This window comes from Cyphomyrmex costatus, unplaced genomic scaffold (assembly GCF_001594065.2).
Source record: "Cyphomyrmex costatus isolate MS0001 unplaced genomic scaffold, Ccosl1.0 scaffold189, whole genome shotgun sequence".
NCBI lineage: Eukaryota > Metazoa > Arthropoda > Insecta > Hymenoptera > Formicidae > Cyphomyrmex > Cyphomyrmex costatus.
In genome coordinates, this window is record NW_017275921.1 from 741617 (window position 1) to 757988 (window position 16372).

Consider the following 16372-nt stretch of genomic DNA (forward strand, 5'->3'; position numbering starts at 1 on the left):
CGTCTACTTATCATTGACGTTTGTACGAGATATTAATGCGTATATAAACATACCCAGATAAAAATATTTAATAGGTAGTAATAGAATTTCTTAGTAAGAGTTTATATTATGCAGCTTCATTCACAAAACTCATAGAATTCAAGAGTCTTCCGTCCTACGAAGATTGCGAGGATTTCGAAAGTTTACGCAATTTTATCTACTCGCTCCTTTCTAATGACTTTGACCTTTGCACTTTTGCATCTTTCTGATAGGAAGCATAGATCCATATTACCGTCAAGGGCTTAGACTTTGTCCGACGAACTTTTCAGGTGTTCTACATATAGAATGAGCGGACGAGAGAGTCGCATTCCCAAGTCGCTGCTCTACGGTGAGCATCAGTTGAGAAACGACAGATGCTGCCCGTAAGTCAAAGTACTGGGTTCTTAGCGAACTTTCGATCGTTAATACCCCATTGGGAATGTGTGTGTATGTCTGAGGCGCCACGAGAGTCGCATATATTTATTATCCACTTCACACACGTAACTCCTATAATTCGTTTATGATCGCCAACGTGTGAGAGATGTGAGGTGCAGTCGCTCTGAATTACTAAAACGACGAGAAATATTCTAGTAAAAAGGCACCGTTGTACTGTACGTAAACTTTTATAGATTAATGCGTTGTTAATATTAAAGTAGTTTGTAACCTTTTTAAAATTTATCGAAGATGGAGGATTCAAGCACCCTTAAAGAAACATTTCGTCGCGCGCGTGATGCAGCGGGTTTCTTCGTTAAAAAAAAAAAAAAAATGAAAAGAAAAACAGAATCCTAGCAACATCGAGAGACTATAAAAGTAAACGAGGAACAGAGTATTTATTGATCATTGCAATATATATCACGTTCCGAACCTTTCGAGCGAAAGAAAGCAGCGGCCACAAAGAACTGTGAACGATATCATGTTGAAACTATAGAACAATGTAACAATGTACGAATACATTTTTAACATCAACGCGTGTAGCGAAATTGGTCGAGAATGTGATATTTCGAAATGACATTAAAAAATTACTGTAAAAGTTTGCTTCAATATATTCCTTTCAAATCACTTTTTAATATTAAAGCACTAATCCAAAAGCTAACGTCCGCGATAGACATTTCTTATTATTTCTTATTATTCTGTAAATGTGCATTTTATATATATGTATAAAAAATACTTAGTAAAAAGAGTTATTGTTAAGCCCCTCCGTCATTTTCTTTCTCGTCTACCGAAGACTTGAAATAATTTCAAAATGAGGAAATACTATACGTCATTTAAACAAAAAGTAGTTACTGAAATAGTTATTTGAACAAAAAAAAAGAAGAAACAGTTCGCCAAGTCACATTATCATCAATGTCGGCACAGAAACACGAGGGAGGAAAAAGGACCGTGTAAAAGCGTACGACTTTGCTCGATTCTGCGATATGAAAAATAGGGACGATCGGAATTAGAGGCCCCCGCAATCAATAATACAGATTGTGGAAAACGATAAAGCGGAGAAGTCGATGGGTATTTTAACATTACACGTGTTCTCGTTGCATCTGCGCATTCTCTCGTATATCTCCCAAACTACCTCGAATCTTCCCAGTGAACAACGCAAAATCTCCCAGGGGCGATTTCTCGCTATATTACTGTCTGTACTTGTGCGATAATAAAATATTCGGTCTACTGATTTCGTGCTGCGAATGCGTGTTTCAGTATAGCGAAATATATCATCGGGTGTACATCGATACAGTTGATTTCCAGCGGAGGAGCTACAACCCGAAGCATATAGATAAACAAAATGGTCGCGGAATGGGTAGTAAATGTCGCATATTCTAACCATTGACATTTTTATTATGACGTCGCTTTCCACGTATATCAATCGACTTTTAAGTACCGCAAACCACACTTCATTCAGAAATGCGTTTACCCTCTATATTCACGAGACACTTAAGGGTCGTTTATACTGGTCGTAATCTGTCAAATTATACCGTAATCTATAAGAATTGACCAATCACAATCGAATGAGAGGGGAATAATCGACTATGATTGGTCAATTCTTCAGGATTATGGCTAGTATAAATGATTCTTTATTTAGAAGCCTTCGTAATTACACGAGAGTTCAAAAAGCACGAGAAAAATTAATCAACTATCCATGTTAAGCAAAGTATCTTTTAAAATATAATGTGTGAATACAAAACAAATAAGAAATAAAAAAGAAAACGGTCAAGTTGGATCTTTAGTGCTTAAATAATTCAGTGTGAATTTATATACTCATATCCAATTTTGCAAACTGTACGTCGAATTTAATTTTCAGTCTTGAGATGCAATCCTAACGAAACTAGAGTAGTAATATCACAAATTAAATTGACAAGCAATTTAATAATATTGATACTCGTAAACATCTTAGAAAGACCTTAATAATCTGATGCTGATAAGCATCTTAAATTTGTAAATAATTTTATTGCGAAAAATATTACTTCAGTCGGAATTCGAGACCGGATTATTATTTTCTAACTTAATTGTAGTTGTAAAAATAAGGCAAACTGATAAAAATAAGTAACGTATAACATATTAAGTACGCTTGTAGTACATGACTAGAATTTATATTGTAGCGCGTTTCATGAATAAGATCTAATCCTCTATAAATAAATCCCGTAAGCAATAACGAGGCTTCTCGATTCCGTTTCGAAGAATTTATTTCAAGAAACAATCCAGTACTCGACACATCTCTCCAAGAGACATTGTTCCTGTCTAGCAATTCGATGCCAATCTTCGAGTCGCGATTGCCATTGTAGATCGCGTAACGGTTGTTCGTAACGTCCCGGATCTTGTTATTCCGCTACCCTTTTTTTCGTCCTTTTTTCATCTCCATTTTCTCACTGACTCCCTAAGCAATTGCTATCTTCGACGTCCGCCGGTAGTCGCGGCATCAGAACGTCAAACTATATACGCGTCCTTCCTGATGCCGCTGCGACTCGGGAGAACAACAAACAATCTTTGAGTAAAATTGTGCGCATCGAGAAATCCCAGAAGAGCGTAGATTTGACGGATAGCGTATATTTTATTCCGCCCTTCCATCCACACCACCCTCCTCCTCTCTTCCCCCGCGTGCTCCTCTACCACGCACCCTCTCTACCAAACTTAGATCAATATGTTGCGTCATGTACCCCCCCCCGTCCCACCCACCCTCGCTCACCGCCCAACGTCTCACCGTCCGCCCGGCCACCCACACCTCCGACGTTCCCCGCGCTCCAACCACCCCCGGCACTCCCTCCGTGAACCAGCGCGGCGAGTGACGTCACGCAGGGACGCGCCCCATTCATAGGCTCCCACGCAGCGTCCAGACTGCGAGAACGGCAAAAAGAACGGAGCGCAGAAGGAAAGAAAGAAACTGCTGGCAGCGGCGACGACTACGACGACGACATATCGGGACGCACAATCATGATGAGTTGCGTATAATCGAGCGCGGTCGATTCCTTTCGAGCGAAACATTTTGATAGCTCTGTAATTTCGTTGTTTTCGCAACGGGACGCAATTAAACGATCGCGACTGTGTGCGACGCGACGCGACGCTACACAACGCGACGCAACGCGACGCGATGAGGCGAGTATGTAGATGCGACGCGACGTGACGTGTCACGGGGTAAAAGAGCTCATTTGGAACGAAGAAAGAACCCCCTTTCCTCCCCCGGCAGTCCTCGTCTTCCACCCTCAGCGTTTCGCGGGCGCGGATCGATGATGTAACGACGCTCCACGATGACGTTTGTCATTGTTACTTGCGTGTGGCCATGACGGAGACGTGCGTGCGTAGCGTGCGCGCACGTGTGCAACCCACGACGGCGAGAGGGCGGCGAGGGGGAGGGTGGTTTACTACAAAACACCCCACCTCTACCCCGCGTGTCTCACTACGTTTATATACGCGGACGACATTCCGTGCCCGAGCGTCGTTAAATTTTACGCGGGCGCGCTCGCGAGCGTCATTGATCAGCGCCCGGATTACTTTTAATAATCCGGAAAATGGAGCTCTCTCTCTCTCTCTCTCTCTCTCTCTCTCTCTGTCACCGGCGCTGAAAGAGATGAAAGATGCAGCGCGACGCTCGCGAAAGATAAAAGCTATTACGTGTTCGTAGTAAAGAGTGCGCCCTGCGCGAAATATCGCACACAGCGGCCGCGCGAACGTGTAATTTGCGCGCGTGTCCAGAAATAATCTCGAGATTTCCTTTCGGTAATTATTACTGTATTAAATCCGCAATTTATCTGTCACGAAACTGGGTCATTAAATAAAGCCAGAAGACACGGTGATCGATAAAATCGGTGTCCTAAGCTAAAAATAATATGGGAGAAATCTAATATTATATTTCTATTTATTTAAATCCCTATATTTATATTCGTACACGCGCACAAGTTGCATATATATATATATATATAAATATATATATATCTGCTTCTTATGTACGCCTATAAGTACCCATAAAACCTCCAACAGCATACTTAAATGGCTACATACCGCGCATTCTTGCGCTGTGACACGATAATAAATAGTAATACGGTTAACACTGCGCGACGATCTATAAAATCTCTCTCCGTATGCCGCTTTCATATATATTTTTGTTCGTACAAAGATTACGCCAGAAAGACCGTACGATTCGAATATGGTAAATCGATATTGTAATACCGCGCGAGGACGGAACGTAACCAGCCCGATGCGCGGAGATAAGAATAATATTTGCGCAAGATAATCGCGTTAGAACGGTATACCGGTGCAAATTCGACGAGCGTTAGTTTCTGTTTGCGAAAATCTCTGCGGATCCTGGAATGTGGTGGCGCGGATATAATTGCGAAGTTTTAAAAGTGCACCCGCCGGCATTCGCCGCGCTCTCCGAAAGCTCTGCATTGTACATCCCACCGCAGCAGACGTTAATCCTTCATTTCCGCGGATATAAAAAACCGGAAAATCGAAATTGCGCGCGGAGGCGACTAGAAAACAGCACTCCCGACGTAAATTAAGAGACAAAGTATCCGCATAGCCGGTTAATTAGTGACGATATTACGTTCGCACGAATACCGTAGCGCCATAAAGCGATAAAGGATTAATTGACGTACCGATATGAAGATGATGACGTGTCACTATAGATCAATTGTTTTGATGTATCCCGGTAAACATCCCCGGACGATGTGCGCATCGATTGTTATCTTTTACAATGCGTCTGCTCATAATTGTTTCCAGGCGGCTGACATTTTACCGACCCTCGTGTTACTGCTGTCTGATGTTTCCCTCTCGTTTCGTCGTGATTTGATAACGTTATTCGAGTTAAATTTACCCTTTCCTTCCTTGCCCCTCTCCTACCGTTAAATCACGCCGTTATCTCCGCCGTCGCGAAGTACATGCGCATATAATGAGATAATAGCGATATTTCTGTCTATAACGAGGGACTTGTTCGCGTTTACGCTATCGAGGTCCTCTATGAGAAGAACGTAAATTCTACGGAAAAGAGAAATTCCGCGAAAAACGAAAAAAAATTTGCGAAACGGAGTAGTAAGTACATTATGCAGTGTGTCAAATTTTTTCAAAAGAAAATAATAAGTAGAGCGTACAATTACGTTTAATCGACCGTAATTTCGAAAATCCTAAGCTCTTCATTAAAGTATCGATCAATAAATTGCTCGTGAGAATAATGCAAACTCGATAACTCGAGTTGATTTTATCACTTATCTATCTACTTACTTGCTAAGAAAAAAAAAAAAAAACTAAATAAAAAAGACAAATAAAAAGTGCTGCGCCAAAGTTCGAGATAAAATCAAGAGGACAATACTTTTTTATCTCTGTATATTTATACATTCATGAAAAGTTTACTCTAAGAACAGTGCGGGCCTAATGAGTTTATTTTCCACACTTTAGAAGTTACTCCGAATAACGATTGTTTGCACATATAGAAAAATAATATTTTTTTACAATCTAGGTACTTATATTTCTGTTCGAGTTGTTTTGTGCTCAAATGATTTATATTCCTATATCCAGTGTGTACCTCGCAAAGTATCGTTCGAGGTACATTATTTACATCAGATGCGTTAATATCAACTCGATCGCCGTGCATAACACGCCGATGGGTATCTTTCTATTTTTATTTTCCGTGTGATCTTTTTATGCCGAGGCCTTCGAAAGGTTTCTCCACGGTATGCCGAGTGCGGCGGTATAATACGCGGAAAGAAAAGTGGGCACGTCAGGACAGATACTCGCAACAACTCGATCAATCTGGCCCCAGGATTCTTCTGGCCATTTATTCGCGTGCTCCATTCTCATGCCCTCTTACCTTGCTTGACCGTAAAGTGACCTTTCCGCCGCAGCGTGCGCAGCATCGGATGTCGCAGTAGTTGCAGATGTGGCCAACGCCGTCGGCAAACTTGGTTTTCAGGCATATGTGACATGTGGCGTTAAGTTCCACCCCGGCTTTTTTGTGTTTCTCCGAACGTATCCGTATCGTTTCTTCGAGGATCTGCACCTCATCTTGCTTTCGTCTACAAACAAAGAAGCAGACTATTAAGAAGAAGCGAAACTTGAGAGGCTGAGCGTAATCTATTTTTTGCACAGTTCTCTTTCATATTTTTTTCTAGACTCAAATGACAACGAGTCAGTTGTTACTTAAAACTGATCATTTTTATAGCACTTAGTACGATTAATTATAGAGGAGTATGATAAAGAAGAAAGAAAACTAAATGAATATATACTATTTCAAGGAAATAGAAAATTAGATAAAAAGAATGTATCCTATTTCTGTCACTTCTATAATATATTTTTAAATAGATTTAATGTTTAATTAACAGTTTAACAGCTTGACAGTTCAAGGTTTACGGTTCATTAGATTCCGTGTAGAATTACTTCTGAGACGACCTCGTGTAAGAAGAACGATGGTTATAATCAGTGTCTACAGGATAAATGATGGAAAATTAACAATATCGTCCACCGTTGTATTCAGTGTCCAACTGAATTTCGTATACCAGTGAAGCTAAGAAAATTACCGGCTATTTCTGATATGGAAGCCACATCTCGCGGGGACGGCAGCCAAATTTGTCAATTCTAATTCTACCATTTGCGGACTTCGGCGTTCTACACCAAACCTCAAGATAACAGATTGCTCCTAGACTTATTTCTACTTCGTAAATCGCGTCTTGAAAGCATCTCCGACCGAGCGGTCGCAATCTCTCTCTGAAAATGCGACGTGACGACGTCACTCTTGTCGTCTTCGTTGCCATTACTGCGACTCTATTCCTACTCCATTAAGCCAATTTAGAACTGTGTGTCCTGCACACGCTCAAAATTTAGCCAGGGATTCTGCGAAAGTGCATTGTTACGCGAGATTTGCCGTCGCTCTCAACGCAATATTGTTTACTACAAAAATTCAGATCAAATATCGTTGCATCAATATTTAATTTCAATCAGACAAATCCTTTTCTCTATTTTTCTACAAAAATTATTCAAGGAAAGAATGCAAACTGCTAGAAATTTAAATAAAGTAACACCTTTTAGAGGACACAATCTTTCTTTATTCTTTCTTTCTATATATATCATAATTAGAATAACGAACTAATGAATATAAAGAAAGAAATAATAAATGATTAAAACCAAACCACTTATCGGATCAAACCGAAGTATAGATTGTTGTTGCAATCGGCTCTCAATCTTTTTTATATAAAAGCGTGGTGTAAGACTATTTATTTATCAACTTTCCATTTGAACGCAACGCACGTCACGTTGTCGGAGGAAAAAAAATGAAATTTATAAGCTTTATAGTTGACAGTTATTACAGCGCAATCGTCCGTTGAAAAACACGGAGCTACATTTAAGGTCACGTTTATTTCGTACCTGTCCGACCGTAATCGCATCTTTTGTTCTTTATGTCCATCTGATGACTAATTACGCGAAGAGCTCTCGCAAAATGCAAGTGAAATTAATGAACCATGAAGAGATGAAATAAACATCGCCTCTATAATGGACGCGACATCGGTACATTTTAAATAGGTATATCGCAAGCCGCATAAACAGAACTGTGTTTCTCTATTCATTAGAGAATCAGTACGATCTTTTTCCCCGTTTGTACATCCATTCGGCTTTCAAAAAGGGAAAGAGAGAGAAAGAAAGCAGGCGAGATTCTCTAATTATCGACTTTTGTTTACATCATAAAATGAAGCCGTTAAAATCATTATATCTTTAATCATATCATGCTTAACAATCTAATTATGTTTCTATGTGTGTGTACATGAATATGTATATATATACATAAATTATGATATGTGTATGTACATGAATGTATGCTCACTAATGAATCCACGGCGAGGAGCCGCCATGAGGATCATAGCCTTTCCCTTGGAGTCACTTAAAACAATATTTTTAGCAGAATGTTATATATTTATACCAACAATATAAATCTTATATTAGAACTCTCTCTCAATATTAAAAAAAAATCATATATTCAAACATAACAAACAAATGAGAGCTACGGTTCTCATTTATGTGTTTCTGATTCAATTATTTTTTATTATCACTCTATACATAATTATTAAATGAGCTGTAGACGCTCACAAAGAGACACGTCGAACGACAATTTTATAATCATACAAGGTTCGTGAAAATGATAATCGAAATAAAATGAAGGTGCACCTTTCTTAGTAAAACTGATTTTATCAGTCATAAAACTATTAAAGAAGAAGCGTTCACATATTAAGAAATAGAAAATCACTCATGTTTTACTGGAATGTACCTTCATTTGCGATTTATTAATTTTCAATTTTTTAATGTTTTTGTCAATTTTCTATTATATAATTTTCTATAACTTTTGTATTTGGAATCTTAAAAATGGTTGAAAAAAAGGCAACCGAAACATATACATTGATAATAATGTACAGAATAATAAAAAAAAATTATCTTGATATGTTATGTTTGAATATATGAATTGTTATACATTTTTAATATTTCTGAAATGCTTAATCACGATTTAGAATATTCCAAAAAGATCTTTTAGTTTAAGAAATTCCTAGATATAAAAAACATAGATTTCATTATTCTATTATTTATTATTCTCTTTTTGTGTATATTCTCTTTTTTAATATAATTAAAAATAAAATATCTTATAAATTATATATAATATTTAAACAGTATCTTTCAATGTGTAATATAATTATATAATAATTTAATATTCTATCTTTTCATATTTGATCTTAAAAAAAATTTCATTTGCAATGTGTCGATGGCTCTCCTTCCTCTTCACAAATTTCCAGATCCGCCAATGTATGTATATACCTATGTCAAATAGATATATATATATTTATGAACGGATTGAAGATAGAAATTATGTTTAAAAAAAAAAAGAAAAGCCTACTCGTTGATCAGCAAGATCAAATAAAACCACTTGCCAATGCACCAAATCTCAGATATAAGTGTAGGTGCATGTACTCTTGCAATGTGCAAATCTATAATATATGAATGACGCTGGACTAGCAAATAAGTCGTAGTTACAGTCGTAGCTGCACGTAGAAATAGGTGAGCACCTTGACGGCACGTTGCAGCGATTTTTAGAATTTATATCTTGGATCACGTACGCAGTGGCGAATCGGACTGCCGAGCTTGGAATCGGGGGTTGTTGGCATTGCGACGTATACCAGCTCCACCCCGATAATAGAAAGGTACAGCGGACACGCTATACGATACCGCGAAAAAATCGACTAAACATCGGAGAACGGAATTTTGGAACTGGGTAAAATTGCGAGCGTGAATCCTGAACAATCGGGAAAAAAGACATACAAACTAAATCTCCTTATATCCCCTTGACCGATTGTCAAATAAAGGAGACAGCCGCGCCACGCATCCTGACACCGTAACCCAAATCCTGAGTTTGTCGATAGAACAAAAGCCGGCGCGTTGTGTTACAACGAGGGGAGAGGGAGAAGTTACACCGCATCTATATACCTATATTTCTCTAATTACTTTACCGATAATCGAGTGACTCGCGCACGCAACGGTGATCACACTCGACAAAGAGTCGCACAAGACTTTCCCACTTCTGCGTTAAGAGCGATCGTGGAAAGGTCGCGACACGCAAGAAACTGCTCTCCCGTCGACATGAAGGGGTTAAAAAGAAGCTTGTACAGATGAAGTATCACAGATATATCCCCAGTAATTTTGTGTAACTTTCTCATGCTGCTAGCGTGTATGACGAAATATTGTAATTCAATCTTTGATGTATACTACATCGAGGTAGATTCCAAGTATCAACATCGATAAAACAAAGATATTTATAAAATAATAATAATATTTCATTTATCATAAACTTTGCTTGAGTTGCAAAAAAATTAAACCTTCTTACTAATTTAATTCTTGAACAAAGAGAGATTTCCATTCTCAATTTAAATTGCCAGGACGACAATGGCTATAATATGCAATACATTTTTTCTCTTTCGCGGATTTGTCTTTTATGTTTTATCCTAACGTATTAATATACGTACAATTGCGACAATAATATCATTTTACTATAATCCATGTAACGACCTGATGTAACAGCATTCAGTACAAAATAAAAGATCACAAGGGAGGAACTTTAGCGTTTTAGGATCATACAAATATCGCATACATCGTGCGATCGTAGATATCTATAAAATAAAACAAAGACCAATAAAACGTTAATGCTCGATAAAGGAAACGACTTCCGATTTGCCGAAATGCACATTCATCGTCTTGTTTCACGGGAACCACGGGTAATTTATCTTTCTCTCGGAAAAATCGTTTTATTTACCCATACTCTTTCGAAAATCGAAGACGCTGGTGAACGGCGAGTCAGAGCGCGAAGGCGATAATTGTCGGCTGAACTTTCTCGCGAGTCTGGCCTATTTTATAGTTATTCACTGATACATATTTGCATTTCTTTATCCCCCTCTCTCGCCTTACTCTTCACCGCCGACGGTTACGTGCTACCTGTCTGCAAGACGTACATACAATATTTCACCCTCCAAGAATTTACCGTGCCAATCCAAACGCTTTCACACCCCGTTCTACGAACTATGGTCGCGTACACCTATGCATACCCTATGCAGCTGCAGCAGCTCGTTACTACGCCACGTCAAGGCTCGTCGCCTTGCATTTTACATGCGTCTCTACACGTACTTGTCGTCTACATTACATGATCTCGTGCGCATCGGTATGGCACAGCACGCTTTCCTCATTACTCTTTCCCTTCGTTCTCACGTTCCCGTTTTTCGCTCGGTCGCGACGACCTATCAATAAAACCTGTTCACTGCGCAACGCCCGCTGTCCCTTTCCCCCCTCCCCCCCCTCTCTCTCTCTCTCTCTCTCTCTCTCCCTCCCTCCTCCTCTTCGTTTACAGTTATTGTTAGCCACCATGGGTAGAACGCCGGTCTCCGTTCGCGCAATTACGCACACCGCTGTCGCGCCGCCGCACCGGTCCAGTCGTCGCCTCTGCGTCCCCCGTGATAAGCGGAGCACGAATCGGCCGCCTTATTTTTATCACCGCGATATGGCGAGGCCGATCGCAATCGATCGCATGTACATCCACGTTACATCCGACACATTCGACAAGTCGATCGCACGATGCCACGAGTCACCTGAGACGCAGAACCTTGCTGCGAAGGCGGCACAAGGGCGAGAATATTTGCGGACGTCGAAGACACAATTATAAGCGATTTTTATTTCTGACCGCGCTTGATACAAAAGAGATGAGAGAGCCGACGTGGTAATCGGGAGCATGTGCGGGGCCGTGGATACATAAATGGAAGATGTAGGTGTAAAGCGGTCAAGGACTAATGAGCAGGTGAGCCGGGAAAATAGGTGAAACGATCCGGAGCAGACTCATTGGTCAAGATACCTTTATCCAATCGATCGGTTGTCGTTTCGTCCGCGTCTGCCAATTGCGATAAAAACCAACTGAACGACGTCTCACTTTTTTTTTTCGCGCCTTCATCTACCCTAACTTTTGCGCTGCGCTGCTGGTCTGACCATTAATATCTTTTATCCCTAATTCCGATAACTTTTAAACTTGGTCGAGGGCTTGACCTTGGCGGTTATCACTGATCCAATAATGTTAAAATAGATATCGTTATTACAGTTGAAGTTATTACCTTCGTCGTAATGCACACTTTTGAGTGTATTAATACGTTCGAATAAATCACAAATAAATTCAGAACTTCGTATATAAAAATATCTATTGATTAGTTTTATTAATCTTCACATTCAAATATAGCTAAACTATCCAAATTTGAAATGATGTGAAAAAAAATAAGTTTTTGTAAATCCAGAAATCGCAAAGATGTTTACGTATATCCGCTTAAGTGTTCCGCATCAACGTTGAACACGATACATCAAACTTTTACTTGAGTAAAATATCGACGCTCTCAATAGTGTTCATCTGACGCTATACAGTTTCACGGTTTTATTTGCGGCAATGGGAATAAAAATGGTCACAATTACCGAAAGCGCGAAGGACAATACCGGCCACATGCATCACGGTACGTGAATGTTATTACAGGCATTTAACCAGCCTGGCAATATCCGATGCAATAGAGAGTCCTAAATACCCGTGTGAAAGCTCGCGCGTTCTGCTTGTAAAACAATACTTCATCGATAGTTTCGAATCCAACGCGCGAATCACGCTTATGTGGCAGCGATAAAAAAAAAAACCTCAACGTATATTCTCGCTTTAAAATGCGATATTATCACTGGAGAAAGCAAAAAAGTTTTTAGTACCGAGCTTATAATGATATTTCGACTTCGTTATTTAGCGTTTTATTGAGTGACATAAATGAAGAAAAGCGACGTCAATTATTGAATTCACGTACACTATTTAGTTAAAATAATATAATTACTTGTTAATTATTTATTATTGATTACCTATTGGTTATTACTTATTATTAGTGATCGTTAATTGTTTACAATTTTCTCTCAGATTCAAAATTTTATATATTATTAAATGAATAAAATGATCATTGTGTGCACGTTGTGTTATCTTTATCTCTTTCATATCTTGAAAATTATACGTTGTCAATTAAATCATTAACCTTCTATGTGTTTTTCTTTTTTGCATATAATATACTGTGCATATTTCGGAACTGATACGCAACAGACTTCATGTCACAATGACTCTCTATCCGCAGGACATAATTAACAGTAAAATTATATCAATATTATAATTTCCTATCCAACAATATAAATGTAATATAATATACACATGTTGTACATAATACTTTATATTGTCGAGTAAGATATTATAACATTAATAAAATGCTATAAGCCAAGCAATGTTTACCATTACTGCGAATTTTATTAATTGTACATTACGATTTGACAAATTTTTTAATCTTTTATGAAGTGTTAACTGCGCGATTATTAACTACCCGCAAGAATTGCGAGCGAACATGTTTCTAAACGCAAATTAATTACTTTTTATTATACACGCTTATAATTATACAGTTTTAACTGTCGATTTTATGTCCGATATACAGATCAACATTACGTTTTAATCTTTTAATTTGTTTCATATTGAAATAACCTAATACAGATTGAAACGTTTGCGTGTTTGATTTTTATATAAAGATTAAATTTTCTAGTATTAAACAGCTTAGCCTTCTTTTCTGTTATTTATTTGATCAAGTCCGTTTCTAATTCATTTATTAATTGATACAATGTTACTGTTAGTTTATATTCTGCGGGTATTTCAGTTTTATTTTTTTGCTCGATTTTTTATTGTGCTGCTTTTCATAAATAAACTTATTCTACCATATGCGAAAGACATCGTACATACAATTTAATAATAAACGATCGATTTATTAAGACCCCGTAGGTGCTTAAATAATTATTTAAGCATCTATATAAGATCAAGTTCGTGATCGTTACGGGCTTTCGACTCTTATTAGTTGTGTGTACAATTTACTCTATTTCTCTATTAAAATTTCTTCGTAAGAAGTTGGAGAAAATTTCCACGTGTCCACAAGTCATTCAAGAAAAATGTTGGCAAAGTACATGTATAATTAGCATATAGTCGCGTACCTCATAATCTCATGATCCTGTTCCTCCTCCTCCTTTTGGCGCATTAAAACACCCTCTATGATGCGCCTCTCCTCGGGGGTGAGGTGCGACATGTCGGGCTGAGGTAGCTCCGCCATCACGGTGGTGGCGATGTACGCGCGTGCACGGGGTATGCGACGTGGGTATGACGCGGGTAGGCAGGCCGGCGCACCACCGACGACGTCGACGTCGACGGGACGTTAACGTTGCTCCGACGAGGCTGCACCCTAGACGCGCCTCTTCTACGACGGCTCTCGACGTTACGGGATATAACGACCGAGACGATATATAATAACCTTCTACGACTACGAAACACGTCTGTCGGCCTGGGGAAGTCATCCGACACCCGTTGACCGCACCACCGCACCGCAACGACGCGGGAACGCGAGCGCACCGGGGTTATGTCGTCGTCGTCGTCGTCGTCGTCGTGACGGTTGCACCACCACCGTCGCCGTCGTCGCCGTCGTCGTCGTCGTCGTCGTCGTCGTCGTCGTTATCGTCGTCGTCGTCGTCGCCGTCGTCGACTCGGCACTCGCGGTACGTTGCACTCGCAGGTCGCGCCAATCGAGACGCGGGACCTCCTCCGTGATCGTGGTCGATGACTTCGGTGTGGCCTCCTTTACGCTACGGGATAACGATAAGGGAAGGCGGTAGTAGATGTCCTTAGATTTCACGCCGGTCGATGTCTGGCGCGATACGAATTTTCTCCCCTGTCGCAGCCTTTGCAGTTGCTGCTGATGATGAGTGCTGGAATGGTAATCGGGCAGTAGTCGGGCTGGTCTCATGCGAGCACAAAGCAGCGTGCTCGTGGCATGGCCGCGGAGTGGTCGGGTGTCGTCCTTCTTCTCCTCCTCGTCGTCGTCGTCGTCGTCGTCGTCGTCTTCGTCGTCTTCGTCGTCGTCGGTGTCTCTCGTCGTACGATTACTGCCCGTCGCATGTGTATGACAAATCATGTTCACAGACTGTGAGGAGGCCCTCGCATTCTCTCTTGCAGCCCGGCCTCACGCGCTGCGCTGCCCGAATGCACCATCGGACGATACGCGATCTCGCACCGAAGGTCCGTGATATCCTCGTGATATCCTCGATCTCTCTCACGGACGTCGCTTATTCGCCCGTCCTTCACCGTCGAGGGGATAATTATAGAGTCTCGGGGGTTACGGGAGTAGTTCTCGACTTCCTAATCGTACGATCTAATCAACGCGCGATTCCGCACACGGCGACGGGGTGGTAACTTGACTTGATATCGGTTGGACTCTGCTGCTAGATAATGGCTGCGCCCTTCTGTCCCTCCGATCCTTCGAAACTCTTTGGAACCGCATCGATTGAAAACGAAAACGGGTCACTGGGTTGCCGCCGCGCTGATAAATAGGACTCCACTTTCGCGCGACTCGATCTTCGCGAGGTCGAACACGCACTGCCGTGCCTCGCCGCTGCGCTGCTGATACTCTCGAACGCTTCTCGACGTCTGTCTATGGATCACCGCTCCGTTATCCTCCGGACACCGCGACGAGGCGATGCGTCATCCCAACCACTGGACCCTTAGGATATATCACCGCGTTTCGTTAACTGGATCCCACCGTGCTCGCGAGGGACATGCTCGATGAATATCGGAGCACGTCCATTCGACGGATGGATTCGCGCGATCTCCGCGAACAAATCTCGCTCGAGGAGAAGTCTGCTTGCGATTCACGTGGCAGCCGATACGACAATGGCGCTTCTCGGCGCGCCTCTAACGGCCGCCGCGCGACGCCCACGCAGTCGATCGTCCCCGAGCGGACGGTTACACACCCACGACAACTGTTTCTCCAGCTGACAATAATGCGACGAGGAGTCGAGGGTTGTCTATCGCTCCAACAAGTTCGGTGCTCCTCTAGCTGGTGGTATCATCGCTGCGACGTCGCGCTCATTGTATCCTCGACACCGCGACCCGTTATCAACAGCCGCCGCGAGAACGCCCACGTAGATGAGGCTGCCTGCCTCGTCGTCACAAGATTAAACACCCTTCTCTTGGGTATACCACGAGTACAAAACACTTCCTCCGCGGCGCAACACTTGCTTCGTGCGCTCCGCGTCGAGCCGCGAGGAACTTTGCGAGCGGAACGCGCGGTCGGACACTTGTCACACGCACGGCGAGCGATGGAGAGGGTGCTTGCGCACTCGCGGCCACCCCGCGTCGCGTCACGACGCCGTTGCGTTTGCGTTGCGTTGCGTTGCTCTGCGTTGCCCTGCGTTGTCCTGCGTTGCGTTACGTTGCGCTGCGCTGCACTGCGCTGCGTCGCGTCGCGTCACCGGCTTATGAACGTTTCACTTCCGC

The 16372-nt window shown here is 41.4% G+C and overlaps 1 protein-coding gene across 1 annotated transcript in view; it reads right to left on the minus strand.

Annotated features, from left to right (window-relative positions):
* Positions 1-14348, minus strand: part of Rim (Rab3 interacting molecule) — a 62361-nt gene extending 48013 nt beyond the window's left edge. Inside the window, exons 1-2 of the mRNA XM_018537989.1 lie at positions 14041-14348; positions 6305-6509 (exon numbers count right to left, since the gene is read on the minus strand). Coding sequence (XP_018393491.1) covers positions 6305-6509; positions 14041-14156 — 321 coding nt within the window. The 5' untranslated portion in view covers positions 14157-14348. The remainder of the gene's footprint in view (positions 1-6304; positions 6510-14040) is intronic.
* Between the last annotated feature and the right edge of the window lie 2024 nt (positions 14349-16372).